The sequence below is a fragment of the Sus scrofa genome, chromosome 1 (assembly GCF_000003025.6).
Source record: "Sus scrofa isolate TJ Tabasco breed Duroc chromosome 1, Sscrofa11.1, whole genome shotgun sequence".
NCBI classification, from domain to species: Eukaryota; Metazoa; Chordata; class Mammalia; order Artiodactyla; family Suidae; genus Sus; species Sus scrofa.
This window is the reverse complement of record NC_010443.5, coordinates 204,246,921-204,261,159: the sequence shown is the minus strand read 5'-3', so window position 1 is coordinate 204,261,159 and position 14,239 is coordinate 204,246,921. Positions and strand designations below refer to the sequence as shown.

General features: G+C 38.3%; 1 protein-coding gene across 3 annotated transcripts in view; it reads left to right on the top strand.

The window, feature by feature from the left end:
* Positions 1-14,239, top strand: part of ADAMTSL1 (ADAMTS like 1) — a 1,007,583-nt gene that overhangs the window by 683,077 nt on the left and 310,267 nt on the right. For all 3 annotated transcript variants that reach the window (XM_021074260.1, XM_021074267.1, XM_021074276.1), the window contains one exon: positions 12,474-12,600. In XM_021074260.1, the coding sequence (XP_020929919.1) occupies positions 12,474-12,600 (127 nt within the window). The remainder of the gene's footprint in view (positions 1-12,473; positions 12,601-14,239) is intronic.

Below are 14,239 nucleotides of genomic sequence, written 5' to 3'. Positions count from 1 at the left end.
TTTAATTTAAAAATTATTCCCCCCCAGAAAAGATTAAGTGATAATATCAGGTCACATGTTTTTTTAATTAGAAAGTAAAGGTCATGACATTAATATTTGGGTTTTTCTCTCAACTCTTTTGAATCTTCTATAAAATACTTTAAAAATAAAGTATATAAAAGGAAAATAAAGACTTAGTCATTCCCTTTTTAACTTCAAGGGTGTCTATCCAGCCATTAAATAGATTCGATTCTTGATATCAAGAGAGGCAATATAGGAGTTCCCTTGTGGTGCAATGGGTTAAGGATCCAGCATTGTCACTGCAGCAGCTTGGTCACTGCTATGGCTCAGATTCCATCCCCAGCCTGGGAATTTCCACATGCCGTCAGTTCGGCCAAAAAATAAAAAATGGAGAGGAGAGAAAAAAGAAAGGCAATACAGCAAAAACTCTTTAAAATATTTGCAATCTAATTAATTCACTGCCCTTTCCATCAGCTCTCATCAGCTCACACCCCCTCCTTTCTTCCATTTACTTTGTGATGTAAAGAAGTAAGTACCACAGAACCAGTGGCAATCCCCCCAACATCACTAGAATTAGAGAGTAAGCAAGCTATGAAGGGTCATGGGAAAATATCTTCAGCTAAAACATTAAATAAGGTAGAACTAGGGCCTTTAAAATAGCACCTGGCCAAATCTCGTTCCAAGGAACCAGGTCCTTCTTTAGACTTTAACTGCAGAGGAGGCTGGAGTCCTGACCCCTTGATGTGGTTGAAGGAGGGTGGATTGGAGATACAGAAGGACAGCCCTGGTCCACCCAGAAGACCAGCCAAACGGCTAGAGCTCCCGCAGTAGTGGGAAGCATCAGGTCAGGGACTGCACAAGCTAACACCCCTTAGGAGGAGCCAAGAATCAGACACTCATGTCTGTACAAAGATGAAGTACAAAATGAGCTTCCAGGTCCAGAGTTGGTGTCAAAAGCTAGGGTGTGAATTCCAGAGCACTGTACCTTGTGGAAAAGAGGTCAAAGGAAGACTCACTCAAAAATAATAAGCATGCACTGCTCAAGCCCATTTTGGAGTGGTGGGTGAAGAACTAGAGACACAGCAGGCAGAGTCACGAGTGGAAATTCAACTCAGATTATGGTGCTATCAAATGACGCATCCATAGAGATCTTTTTCTTTTTTGACAGAGAGCTCTTTTTTGGTCTTTGGAATTAGCAGCAGAGAGTATACGTGATTAAAGCTGTTATTATGTTCTGTGTTAAGATAAGAAGACAATGTCTTGGAAACCACAATCTCTGCCTTCCACCTGTAGTCTTGTCTATATACTGAATTCATTCATTCATTCCACAAATTTTCACTAGTTGCTTATATTATTAGACACTATGACCTCGTTACATTCTAGTAGGCGATAGAAAATAATGGAAACATTACATTTAGAATAGGTAGGGAGTGAGGTCTTGCTACTATATCCAGTCTCTTGGGATAGACCATAATGGAAGATAATATAAGGAAAAGAATGTATATATATATATGACTGGGTCAGTACTGTGCAGCAGAAATTGACACAAGAATGTAAATCAACTACACTCTAATAAAAATAAAAATGTAAAAAAAAGAAAAGAAGCAATAAGTTTGACAAATGAGTAAATTATAAGTGCCATCGAATAAAAAGAAAAAATGGAACAGGGTAAGATACCTTGGGTCTGGGGAAGGAGGCAGGTTTAAACAGTCTGGTCAGGGTAGGCGTTATTGAGAAGGTGAAGGTTTCCAGTAAAGACTCAAAAGAAGGCAAGACACCTGTGCTAAGGTGTCAAGCAAAGAATGTTCCAGATGCAACAACCAGTGCACTCCTAATGAGAAAGTGCTCGGAGTGTTTGAAGAACAGCAAAGAAATCCAGAGGGAGGTGAGGTCAGAGAGATAACTCAGATGATCTTGGACCTAGTGGGCCATTGTAAGGATGCTGGTGAATCCAGGAAGAAATTGAAAAGTCCTACCAGTGACTGGTCAACCCCAGGGGTGAGCACCATGTATGGCAAGAGTGCCTCTGGAAAATCTTTGCCTGGAGGAAAGGTAGTTAATGCCTTCACATAAATTTTTTCCAGATGGTGGTGTATTAGGGTGTAGGAGAGCTATACCTCATCCATTTAGCCTAATAACCTGTGGGCATATACCAGTATTTCCTGTGGCATGTGTGTGGCTATTGAACAAAAGCAATTGTTTTTTTTTTAAGTCACTTCAATTGCTCCCTCAAAAAAAGAAATCCTTCCCATTAAAGATATATTTTCAAAGCTACTGTATTCAAAGATCCTACTTTTTACGAGGTGCTTACAGTAGAGCTGTAGGCTAGTGTTGCTTTGGGCAACAAAGTGTAGCCAAAACAAACACATTCCTTTTCATTCTTCTTGTCTCTCCACTGCCCTTCAAACCCTTAAGAGGAACATGACATAACAGAATAGAGGGATCACTCGATGATATAGTACTGCACAGCCTGGATTTCAACTCTGGCAACACCAATTCCTAGTAGTGTGATCATGGGTAAATTGTTGAATCTTTCTGAGTTCAGTTGTATTTTTGTAAAATAGATATATATTTAGTTTATTTTCAGGGATATTAAAAGAATTGAGTAAACTAGACTCATTGTGGTGATCATTTCATAATACACACAAATAGCAAATCATTGTGTTGTACACCTGAAACTAATATAACATTAATGCCAATTATATCTCAATTAAAAAAAAAGAAATAAGCAAGACAGTATATATTGTCTAAATAGAGCGAGTGTTAGACAAACACTAGTTTACTTTCCCTGCTCTAAGTGGCTTTCCCTTCTGCCACTCTCTTCTTTCACGCCCCTGTGACCTTAATCTTACTGATCTCACACCCTTTCTGTTCTCACCTGTTTTCCTCAAAATCTGATTAAACCTGTTCACTCGAGATTGGGACCATGACTACTATTTATGTGTATTCCCCATGGTACCATAATGCATAGCTAGCATAGTACCTTATGCTCAGTTGATTTGGTTTAATTTAAGCATAATCACCGACTTCATGTGTTACTCCTCCCAAGGGCATTTGAACAACAAACAAAGGACTACACCAAAGGTTCCCAACTTTTTAACACAAAGGGGTCCTTATTTTTTTCACATAGGCCTTGTGTTTTGGAAGTTTCCATCAACTCAAAACACTGCATGTATTAAGTAATCATTTGTTTTCTCATTTTATGACTTCAAGACCTGAGTACAATTTAAAAATAAGGCAGTAAACATCAGGATTTGGTTTATTTGTATAATGAGATGGTTGAGATTTGGGGGACCTTATATGGTTTTATTTCAGGTAAAGATATTTCCATTAGACTTTGGAAATATTAAACATAGCTCATGGACCACTATTAGCATCTTTGTGAATGACCAGGTATCCTATTTTCTCAGCCTGAGGGGGTGTGGAGGACAAGTATAGATGAGAAGTGGTACCTTCCTATTTACTTCCTCTGTGTGCTTCCAAGTCACATAGTACAGATGAAGCCTTCTGTTTACCCCTGCACATAAGTCTGGCTATGGAGGTGTAATCTTGGTAAGACTGTTCAACCTTGTTATCATCATTGCCGTAATAATATTGACTAGTGTCTTTCCATGGTTCACAGGCATCCTACTATACCTTGTGGTCAGGAGTCCCAAGTTGAAATTTGGGTTTTGTTAATTACTAGCCATGTGACCTTGAGGAAGTTGTTTATCTTCTCTGAACTTCAGTGTTATACTCTGTACTTGAAATCATTCACATCTTCAGAAAGTGTTCCTCTTAAGAGAAATATTTTTGGAGAATCATCTAAAAGACAACCAGTTCATTGTTCTAACTCTGGAACAGTAAATTGGTTGAGTCTCCTTGCAAGACAGCTATGGTCTATTGAATTTGTCTTCTAGATCACAATAATATCATAGATGATCTGGGGCCACATAAAACCTCAGTGTCCAAGAGCGCTACAGATGGTTAGCAATGTCCATCATGGAACCAGACGGGAAAAATAGCTGCAGGTGTGCCGAATTTTTGCCAGCTCAGTTCTAAGTGCCGTAAATTCTATCCTTAGATTAAGTTAGACCACTGCAGTGCTCTGTACCTGGATGATTTGTTTTGCTTCTTAAAATTTGCTTTTACCAAATGTTCCTTGACTATTTTAGGGTTCATCAATAGTTACTGAAAAGCCAGTTCCTTGAAACTTCTTGCATTTATTTGCCCAGATGTTCTTGGGACATTGTTCCATAGCATTGTCTTTCCAAAAAACTCAAAGCAGATATAGATCTAGGATTTCAGTACTTTGAGTAATTATAATTCTCCTGAGCCAGTTTGCCATTCATTAATTACATCTATATGGTGTCCACTGTAAGGAACACATTGTCCCACACATTTTCTACATTTTCTAGAAGACCCAGTAGAATCTGTGGCCATTGTAACTGCTCATATTTTCCTCTTTTCTAGGAAGCTCACGTCCACATCTGTGACCCCTATATAGAAAATGTGTAGGACTTCACAGTCTGTATTTATGGAGCTCTCTCATCTCTGACTTTAACTCATCTTTTTGACCCTTATTTTCTTCTTTGTCCCATTTCCCCCTTTTTATTGTTTGTTTTTGTTTTTTCTTTTCAGGAACTATCTTTATTGGCTTATGAAGTGTTTGAACTCATTTTTTTTTAATTTAAATATAGTTGCTGTATAGTATTATATAAGTTACAAGTGTACAATCTAGTGATTTATAATTTTTAAAGGTTATACTCCATTTATAGTTATTATAAAATATTGGCTATATTCCTCTTGAACTCATTTAAAATACTAGCTTCCTGGTATTTATTATCCCCTTTATTTTTTAGAAGTTTTATTGTGTTATGTGTATATGCTATAAATCTTTTTTATAAAATGGTAAATCATAAACAAATCAATCAATGTCTGAATCTTTTAAAGATAAGGTTAGAGAGCTACTAGGTTTCCCTGTTAACATAAATAGTAAATGAGTTGTAATGTATGTATGAGCACACTTTCCCCCATAAAGTTCTATCTGCATTAAATAATTATAAATAAGAGCAGCTGTGATCAGACTTGCAGAGTTTCGTTTTCCATATTTGTCTTTCCCAGTGCTGAAAATAAAGGGATTTAAAAATTTCTTACCTCATGGTGTTGGATCAAGAAAAGCTTGACATCACTGGCTCAGTATTTGATGCTAGAAGTTGAAGTCCTTATGGGAAACCATTTGAAATGTGGCCAGTGTGAACCCATCTAAGCATGTCAGTCTGGGGCATGGCATCTGCTTGTGGATTGTATTTATTTACATTCTCCAAATTATCCGTGCAGTGATCTTTCTTTTTCCTGTGGCTCCTAGTGAAGACATTTTATTATACATATCCCAGTGTCTAGAGAATTAAAGTCTTGTGTTCTGTCTGTTCACTTGATATCAGCTATGTAAGGTAAAGAGAGAAACCCCCATCAGCACATACTATAGGCCTGATGCCTAAAATCTGCCTGACATGCTCAAAGTCTGTTAGCCAACTTGGACTGGATGTTACAGTTTTAGTTTTTTGTTTAAGGAGAGTTTAAGTCCTTCCCTTTAGTAAATCCTGAAAAAGAATGAAAAAAAATCAACTGTGTTAAGTGCTTGTTCCCTGCAGGAAACAGAAACTGTGTACATGTACATGTACATGTATATGTATATATATACAAAATCATACATTTAAGACAGACAAACAAAAATTGATGATGGTGTCTAAAAACATCTTGGAGCTTCTTCTTTTTTATATTATATGAGACAAAAGTTTTATTTAAAAAAAAAGCAACACTGTGCATTTTAGTTGAGAATAGGTTAGACCACCATATCGATCTGACATCTTATAGCAGAAAACCAATAAGTTTTATTAGAGCAAAATATTCAGTTAGTTTTCCACCCTTTTTAAAAAATTTCATGCAGTCACCAAAGTTGTGAGTGGTCATTATCTCCCTTTAATGTTTTGTCCAGAATGGGTTGGGTCTGGGAACTCAGTGACCCAAATATTTTCTTCTGTGACATTTCACTTATAACAAACATAGGTGCACTTGGGTGTCATAAAAATACTAGCCCTTTACAGTAATTCTTGTTCGTGCACCAGGACAGAGGTTTAGGTTTGGCCTCTAATTGTCATTTATAGTATATCTGTTTCTCTGTGACATAGACACATGCAAACACACATATGCACACACATGCACATTTTTGTACACATGTATGTCATCAACCACTGCACTCTAAGGTTTCCAGTGTATAACCTACACTGGAATTCGTGGAAAACCATTATGTTTGGTGCTATGTATTTTTTTGATTCACTAACATTCATTTTGTATCACAAATGCCAAACATTGTGCTAACCAACAAAAATAGAAAGATTAAAAAAACAGGGGCTCTCAAATAGCCCATCATCTGCTGTGGAGACAGACATGTTAATAGATTAAACTCAATATAACATATGTATATAAAAGAAACCCCCAAATAATATTGGCTTAAGCACATAAAGAATCTACTCTCTCTTTAAAAAAAAAAAGAAGTTGAGGGAGTTCCCATCGTGGCTCAGTGGGTTATGAACCCTCCTAGTGTCCTGTAGTTCCATCCCTGACCTCCATCAGTGGGTTGGGGATCGGCATTGCCTTGAGCTGCAGTGTAGGCTGCAGACGCAGCTTGGAGCCTGAGTTACTGCGGCTGTGGTGTAGGCCCACGATTGTAGCTCAGATTTGGCCCCTAGCCTGGGAACTTCCCTATGTCAAGGGTGCAGCTCTGGAAGAAAAAAAAAAATCTCAAGATCTAATCAGTCCAGAACCAGACTATCCCTTACTCTCTTTCTCTTCACTCTGCCATCCTTCCATTCTTAAGATTGTCTCATTTTTTTCAAAAAAACAAACAAACAAACAAACAAAAAACACCTGGAGCCAACAGGAAGGCAGGCAAGCAGAGGGACCTTCCCCAACTAATTCAGCTTCTGGTAAGCAGTCTTACTAGAAGTCCCACACAACACTCCCACTTTAATTTTACTAATTACAACTTGGTCACATAACCAGTGAGAAATGTATTCTATTAACTGGATATATTACCACCCAAAGCAATATTGGAGTTCTGTTACTGAGAAGAATAGGATGGATGGATACTGCATGGCAATTAGTACTCTCTGCTATATGGAGTTATGAACAAAAGGTTGAGGAAGCATAGAGCATTAAAGTAGCTAACTCTGGAATCTGAAAAAGGATTTTTTGAGGAGGAGACACTTAGCTTGGGATTTGAAAGATGAATAGAATTTTGTCACATAAAGAATCGATGAGAGCACTCCAGGCAGAAATAATAGCATGTGCAAAGGCACCAAGGGATCGGGCATCATACTTGCCAACTAAGTCCATTTCCGTATTCATATTTATTCTTTTCTCTGTTATTAATGATAGTACTTAAAGTAATTGTTTAATTTTTAATTAATGTTTATTCAAGTTCAACAGATTGAGATAATGTCAACAATGATTTTTCTGATATAACTGCAAATGATTTTTCACTTGGACTAAAATAAGAACATTTTATATGATTATAAAGTATTCCACATTCTAAAAATAATTGAGTTAGAACATTTTGGCATCTTAAAAAGGAATTGATACAGAAAGAAAAAAAAAACTGTTGTGTCAGGGAGATGTTTGTCTTTTCAATTCTGAAGTTAAACAAAGCCCAGTTAGAACTGACTTGGTTCATATCCTGGGGTCCTAAACCCACACTGGGAGCACTAAGTTGGTGGTCTGGCCAAGTGAGCCATTAAGTATGTCACCTTCTATTTAGCTCTTCCTAAAATGACAGTTACTTTGGATCTACGAAGCTGGATTGTTCTTTTCTTGAAATGCTTTGGAATCATAGGCAATATTTAGAATTAGAGAGAGATTTTCATGATTATCTCTTTTTTGGCTCCTTTAGAGTTATCAGAACCCATGAAAATTTTTCTAGGGAAAGTTAAGTCCTTTGAGAAACCTGAAATTTCTTTTAAATTGGTGGTCTCTTAATTGAAAGTGCATCTCCAGTGTCCTGCATTTGTACCCTCTTCTTCTCATGATTTCTGGTTTTGGTAGCATAATTGTGCATGGATGATTTCCTATCTTTACTGCACATATGCCTTTACTGGTGAGCCTTGTCATTTGTGGTGTTTTTGTTTCTGGTTGTGGCCTTTTATGCCTAGAGAAATTCCTTTAGTATTTGTTGTAAAGCTGGTTTAGTGTTGCTGAATTCTGTTAGCTTTTGCTTATCTGTAAAGCTTTTGACTTCTCCTTCAAATCTGAATGAGAGCCTTGCTGGGTAAAGTAATCTTGGTTGGAAGTTTTTTCCCTTCATCATGTTAAGTATATCATGCCACTCCCTTCTGGCCTGCAGTTTTTGCTGAAAAATCTGCTGATAACCTTTTTGGGGTTCCCTTGTATGTCATTTGTTTCTTTTTCCTAGCTGCTTTCAATATATTTTCTTTGTTTTTAATTTTGGTCACTTTGATTAATATGTGTCTTGGGTGTTCCTCCTTTGGTTTATTTTATATGGTACTCGTTGCACTTCCTGGATTTGAGTGAGTGGTTCTTTTCCCATGTTAGAGAAGTTCTCAGCTATGCTCTCTTCGAATATTTTTTCCTCTCCGGTTCTCTCTCTCTTCTCCTTCTGGCACCCCTTTAATACAGATGGTGGTGCATTTAACATTGTCCCAGAGTTTTCTGAGACTCTCTTCATTTCTTTTCAATCTTTTTTCTCTTTTCTGTTCCACATCAGTGATTTCCACTAGTCTGTCCTCCACATTGCTTATTTGTTTTTCTGCCTCCTGTATCCTGCTGTTGGCTGCTTCTAGTGAATTTTTTATTTCAGTTATTGTATTTTGCATATATAGCAAAAGAAACCATCAACAAAACAGAAGGCAAACTACTAAATGAGAGAAAATACTTGCAAATCATATATCTGATTGAGGTTAATATCCATAATATATAAAGAACCCATACAACTCAATAGAAAACAAACCAAACCAACCAATTAAAAAATGGGCAGAGGATCTAAAATAGTATTTTTCCAAAGAAGATGTACAGATGGCCAACAGGCACATGAAAAGGTGCTCAGCATCCATGTTCTACCTGGAAGTTGGTACCTTTTGACCACCTTCACCAATTTCAGCCACTCTCAATCTCCATCTCTGGCATCTACCCATCTATTCTCTGTATTTATGAGTTTTCTGTTTCTCTTTGGATTCCACTTATACATGAGATCGTATAATATTTGTCTTTCTCTGTCTGACTTATTTCTCTTAGCATAATGCCCTTAAGGTCCATCCATATTATTGCAAATAACAGGGTTTCTTTCCTATTTAATAGAAAGATTATATATATATATATACACACACACACATAGATCAATTTAATCTCTTCCCACAGACACTTAGATTGTTTCCATGTCTTGACTATTTTAAATAATCCTGAAATAAAAATTAGGAGTGCAAATAGCTTTTCAAGGTAGTGATTTTGTTTCTTTAGATAAATATCCAGAAAAGGAATTGCTGGTTCATATGATGGCTCTGTTTTTAATTTTTTTGAGGACCCTCCATACTGTTTTCTATATTACACCAATTTACATGTCTACTAATAGTGTATGAAGTCTTCTTTCTCTCCACAACTTCACCAACACTTGTTATTTATTGTCTTTTTGACAATAGCCATTCCAGCAGATGTGAGGTGAGGTCTCATTGTGCTTTTGATTTGTACTTTCCTGAGGATTAGTGATGTTGAGCACCTTTTCATGTGCCTGTTGGCCATCTGTACATCTTCTTTGGAAAAATACTGTTTTAGATCCTCTGCCCATTTTTTAATTGGTTGGTTTGGTTTGTTTTCTATTGAGTTGTATGGGTTCTTTATATATTATGGATATTAACCTCAATCAGATATATGATTTGCAAGTATTTTCTCCCATTTAGTAGTTTGCCTTCTGTTTTGTTGATGGTTTCTTTTGCTATACAGAAGCTTTTTAGTTTGATGAACCTCTCTTGTTTATTTTTGTTTTCATTGTTTTTGCTTTCAGTGTCAAAATTCTTACTTTCTAATTAGCTAGCATCTAGGTATGTCTGAAAGATGTAATAAACCTCACAGCAATAGCTAGTTAGTTAACTCTAACTCCTCATTGAGATATCAGCTCAAAAGACTCTTCCTCAGGAAAATCCTTTCTGGCCTTCCTAAACAGATTAAATTAACCATACTTTGTGCTCTCAGAGTATCTGTGTTTTACAGATTTCATCATAATTATCATTCTGCATTTACTCTGTGTGATGATTTGAGTAATATTTTCCACCACCACTAGATTTGAAGTCCCATGAGGTGGACCCACATGTGACTGAATTCACCATTGGGTTCTCCTCCGAGCACAGTGCCTGGCTCATAACAAATCTTCAATCATTGTTGGCTGAATGATGAATTTTTTTGTCTTTGTAAATGAGTTACTCCTATACTTCCTTTCATACTGTTCTTAAAATGAAGGAATGAATGCAGAGTTGTTCAGCTCATGTATGGATTAATCTATTGATAAAAAATTTAAGAGTAGGCATTCCTGTTCAAGTCATTTGATACGTTTTAAAACAGGTTGTTTGGGAGTCTCTGCTGTGGTTCAGCATGTTAAGAACCTGACATAGTGTCCATGAGGATGCAGGTTTGGTCCCTGGTTTTGCTTAGTGGGTTAAGGATCCAGCGTTGCCACAGCTGCCTCACAGATTGATGATGCAGCTCAGATATAGTGTTGATGTGACTATGGAGTAGGCTGGTAGCTGCAGCTCTGGTTCGACCCCTAGCTCAGGAACTTCCATATGCCGTAGGTATGGCCCTAAAAAGAAAAAAAAAAAGAATTTTGAAGATAATTTCACTGCAGTTATAGGGAAGCTCATCAAAGAAGTCCTGAGTCAGAACATGCTGCGCTTCGCATGAATAAAGCTTGCTTAACTTTTGAAGTGACCTCACTGTAGCCTCTGGACATACTGAAGTCTAATGAGGCTTGACCACAGTGAATGCTTAGCAATGGACCCCCTGCCCCACTTCACTCCCCATTTACAACCTGGGCACTGTGTTTTCCTGACATCTTTACATTTCAAAACATGTACAACTGCTGAAGGAGTTGTTATTTTGTCATCAATTTTAAAAGATGCTTGTATGTTTTTAGAGGAAGGGTACACATTACCATATTTTAAAAATAGCATATATATAACACAATAGTTGTATTTTTCAAATCTTTGCCTAAACATGTGTTTCCAATTATAAGTTGAAGGTACAAAAAGTGAAAATCAAGCCTCAAAGAAAGACTATACTAACAACCAGACTTTTGAGAGACAGGATGGGTTGACGGGACATTATGGAGTTAAGCCCCTTCCAGTGTCACTACACTTCTCATTTTATTTTGTCAAAGACAGTAGTTGGAGTAGTTTGGGGGTAGAATAAGCCTTTTGATATTTGACCTAACTAGAACTCTAGAGGTATAACTTGGTTTAATTTGAATCTGAACCATTTTACCTTGAACCTTGGAAAGGACAGATTAAAGATACAAATGAGTTTGTCCATATAATTGATGAAGACTTGTGATGTTAAGCCTGACTTGGACTAAGCACAAATGTTTTGTTAGATGTATTTAGAACTTGGCTACTTATTAGCTAAGTGACTTTGGCAAGATTCATGACCTCATCTATAAAATGGGGATATCTTGCATGATTGTTCTGAAAATGAATGGGATGTATGTATTGTGCCTGTCACAGGCCAGGGCCATGCAATAGCTGGCACTCACTGTTAGCTATCTCTCTGCCCTCCACATCCACCCTCCTTTCCCACCACACACTCGTCCACTAACTTGTCAGCTGAGTCTGTGACTCAGCTTCTCTTTTCTTATTTGAAGTGCTGGCTATAAAAGGGAGTATTATGATTATCGTTTAGCAAATATTTATTCAAGTCCTACAGTTTGGCAAGCACTGTTCTAGTTGCTTGGAATATAGCAATGAATCCAAGATATAAAAACCTCACCATGTTACATTCTAAGGAACATATACGACATGGAGATTACTCATAAAACTTCCTGCTGTGCTTAACTCACAGTTGTATTTTTTTATGATTTGGGTGAACCATGATTATTGATAGTGGGAATTATTTTTGACTTAAGGTCTATAATGCTAATAGTTTAGTATCTTCCTCTATCCCTCACCTTCTCCTCTTCCCTCCATCCCTCCCTCCCATCTTTCTTTCTCTTTGTATATTTCAGTACATTTGAACTATAAAAAATGTCTTCACCCAAGCTACATTCTTTTCCTCCTTAGCCTGCTTCACATTCCAATCGAATTCAGTCCCCTTTGAGGGCAGCACGTTTTTAGCCTTCTCAAAGACAAAGAGAGGCCCATTTGGTGGTGATGGGGCTCACCACAGACCCATCTATCAGGAGACACCTGGTTGAATTGTACATCTCTCTTTCTTGATAGATCGTTGGCTGTGATCACCAGCTGGGAAGCACCATCAAGGAAGATAACTGTGGAGTCTGCAATGGAGATGGGTCTACCTGCAGGCTGGTCCGAGGACAATATAAATCCCAGCTCTCTGCCACCAAATGTAAGACACTCCAGAGATAGAGCAATCTTGGGACCTTCTGACTGGTTATGCTCCTCTGGCTTAGCTCCTTGCAGCAACTAGGGAATAACACATCCTTCAAAATGAAGATGAATTGGAAAAAACTGGATTAGTTTAGGTGGGACAAGTCAGGTCACCCATTGCACACCCCAGGAGGAAACCTTTGCTTTGGAGGCACATTAGGAGAGAGCTAGACAGGGGTCTAGATATGCTCTATGGGCAAGTGTGATCTTTGCCACCCAACGTGAGGATGAACTGCATCCTGGCCCCTAACTGATGCAGAGTCTGACATGCCTGATGGAATAGAGAAGAGAGGGCAGACCAGAAAAAGTTCTCTCCTGCCACCTTTAAATCACATGATCTTCATCTACAGAGTGACCTTTGATCAGTCCTTCTCATGGGTTTCTCCAGAGTTAAGCCTAAGCAGTGAGGAATTCTCATTGTGGCTCAGTGGTCATGAACCCAACTAGTATGCATGAGGACTTGGGTTCGATCCCTGGCCTTGCTCAGTGGGTTAAGGATCCTGTGTTGCAATGAGCTGTGATGTAGGTCACAGATGCGGCTCAGATCTGGCATGACTGTGGCTGTGGTGCAGATTGGCAGCTGCAGCTCCTATTCAACCCCTAGCCTGGGAACTTCCATATACCATAGGTGCAGCCATAAAAAGACAGAAAATTTCTTTCTTTTTTTCCTTTTTTTTTTTTTTTTTTTTGCTTTTTAGGGCCACACCTGCAGCATGTGGAAGTTCCCAGGCCAGGGATCTAATTGGAGCTGTAGCTGCCAGCCTACACCACAGCCACAGCAACACAGGATCCAAGCCACATCTGCTACCTATACCACAGCTCATAGCAATGCCAGATCCTTAACCCACTGATCCAGGCCTAGGATTGAACCCTCGTTCTCGTGGATATGAGTTGGGTGTGTTACTGCTGAGCCATGATGGGAACTCCTGAAGCCATTTCTTGACTGGCAGGTCCTCATCTCTTTGTAGCAGCTGAATAAGTATGTGATTGCTATACATGTATATGCCAGGAACTTTACACGATCATCTCATTTAATCCACATGACAACCTTATAGTAAGATACTGTTTATCCCCATGTTATGAGTGAGATAACTGAGGCTTAGACATATTATGTCACTTGTTCATAGCTACACATCTATAAAGTATCAGAGCCAGGATGTAAGCCCAGAGTCTGAATCTAGAGCCTAAGCATGTCTTTGTTCCTCTGGACTGCCCCACAACCTTGCTGACTGTTTCCATGGCAGAACGTTTGTAAAGCACTTAGATGGGTTGAGGCAAAGTACCTCAGGTGTCTACCCAGCTAGTTCCTGCTAGGGTAGAGGGTATATGTTCTCAGTATACCTGAGTCAACAGCAGGGTCACCCAGCAATTCAGATCATTTTGCAGTACACTCTCCTCTGTGACAATCACTGTTCTAGGCACTGCAGCAAATGTAGATGGAAATAAAACAATACTTGTACTCAGACCCATGCATTTTTTACAATAATTTGACCTTATTTGTCATATTGCCTCAATTTTGGCATTGTCCAGAATCCTCCAGCTGATCTTTAACAAGTACCTCTTTGCACCCACCTCCTCAGGTTTGGGAGATGAGGATG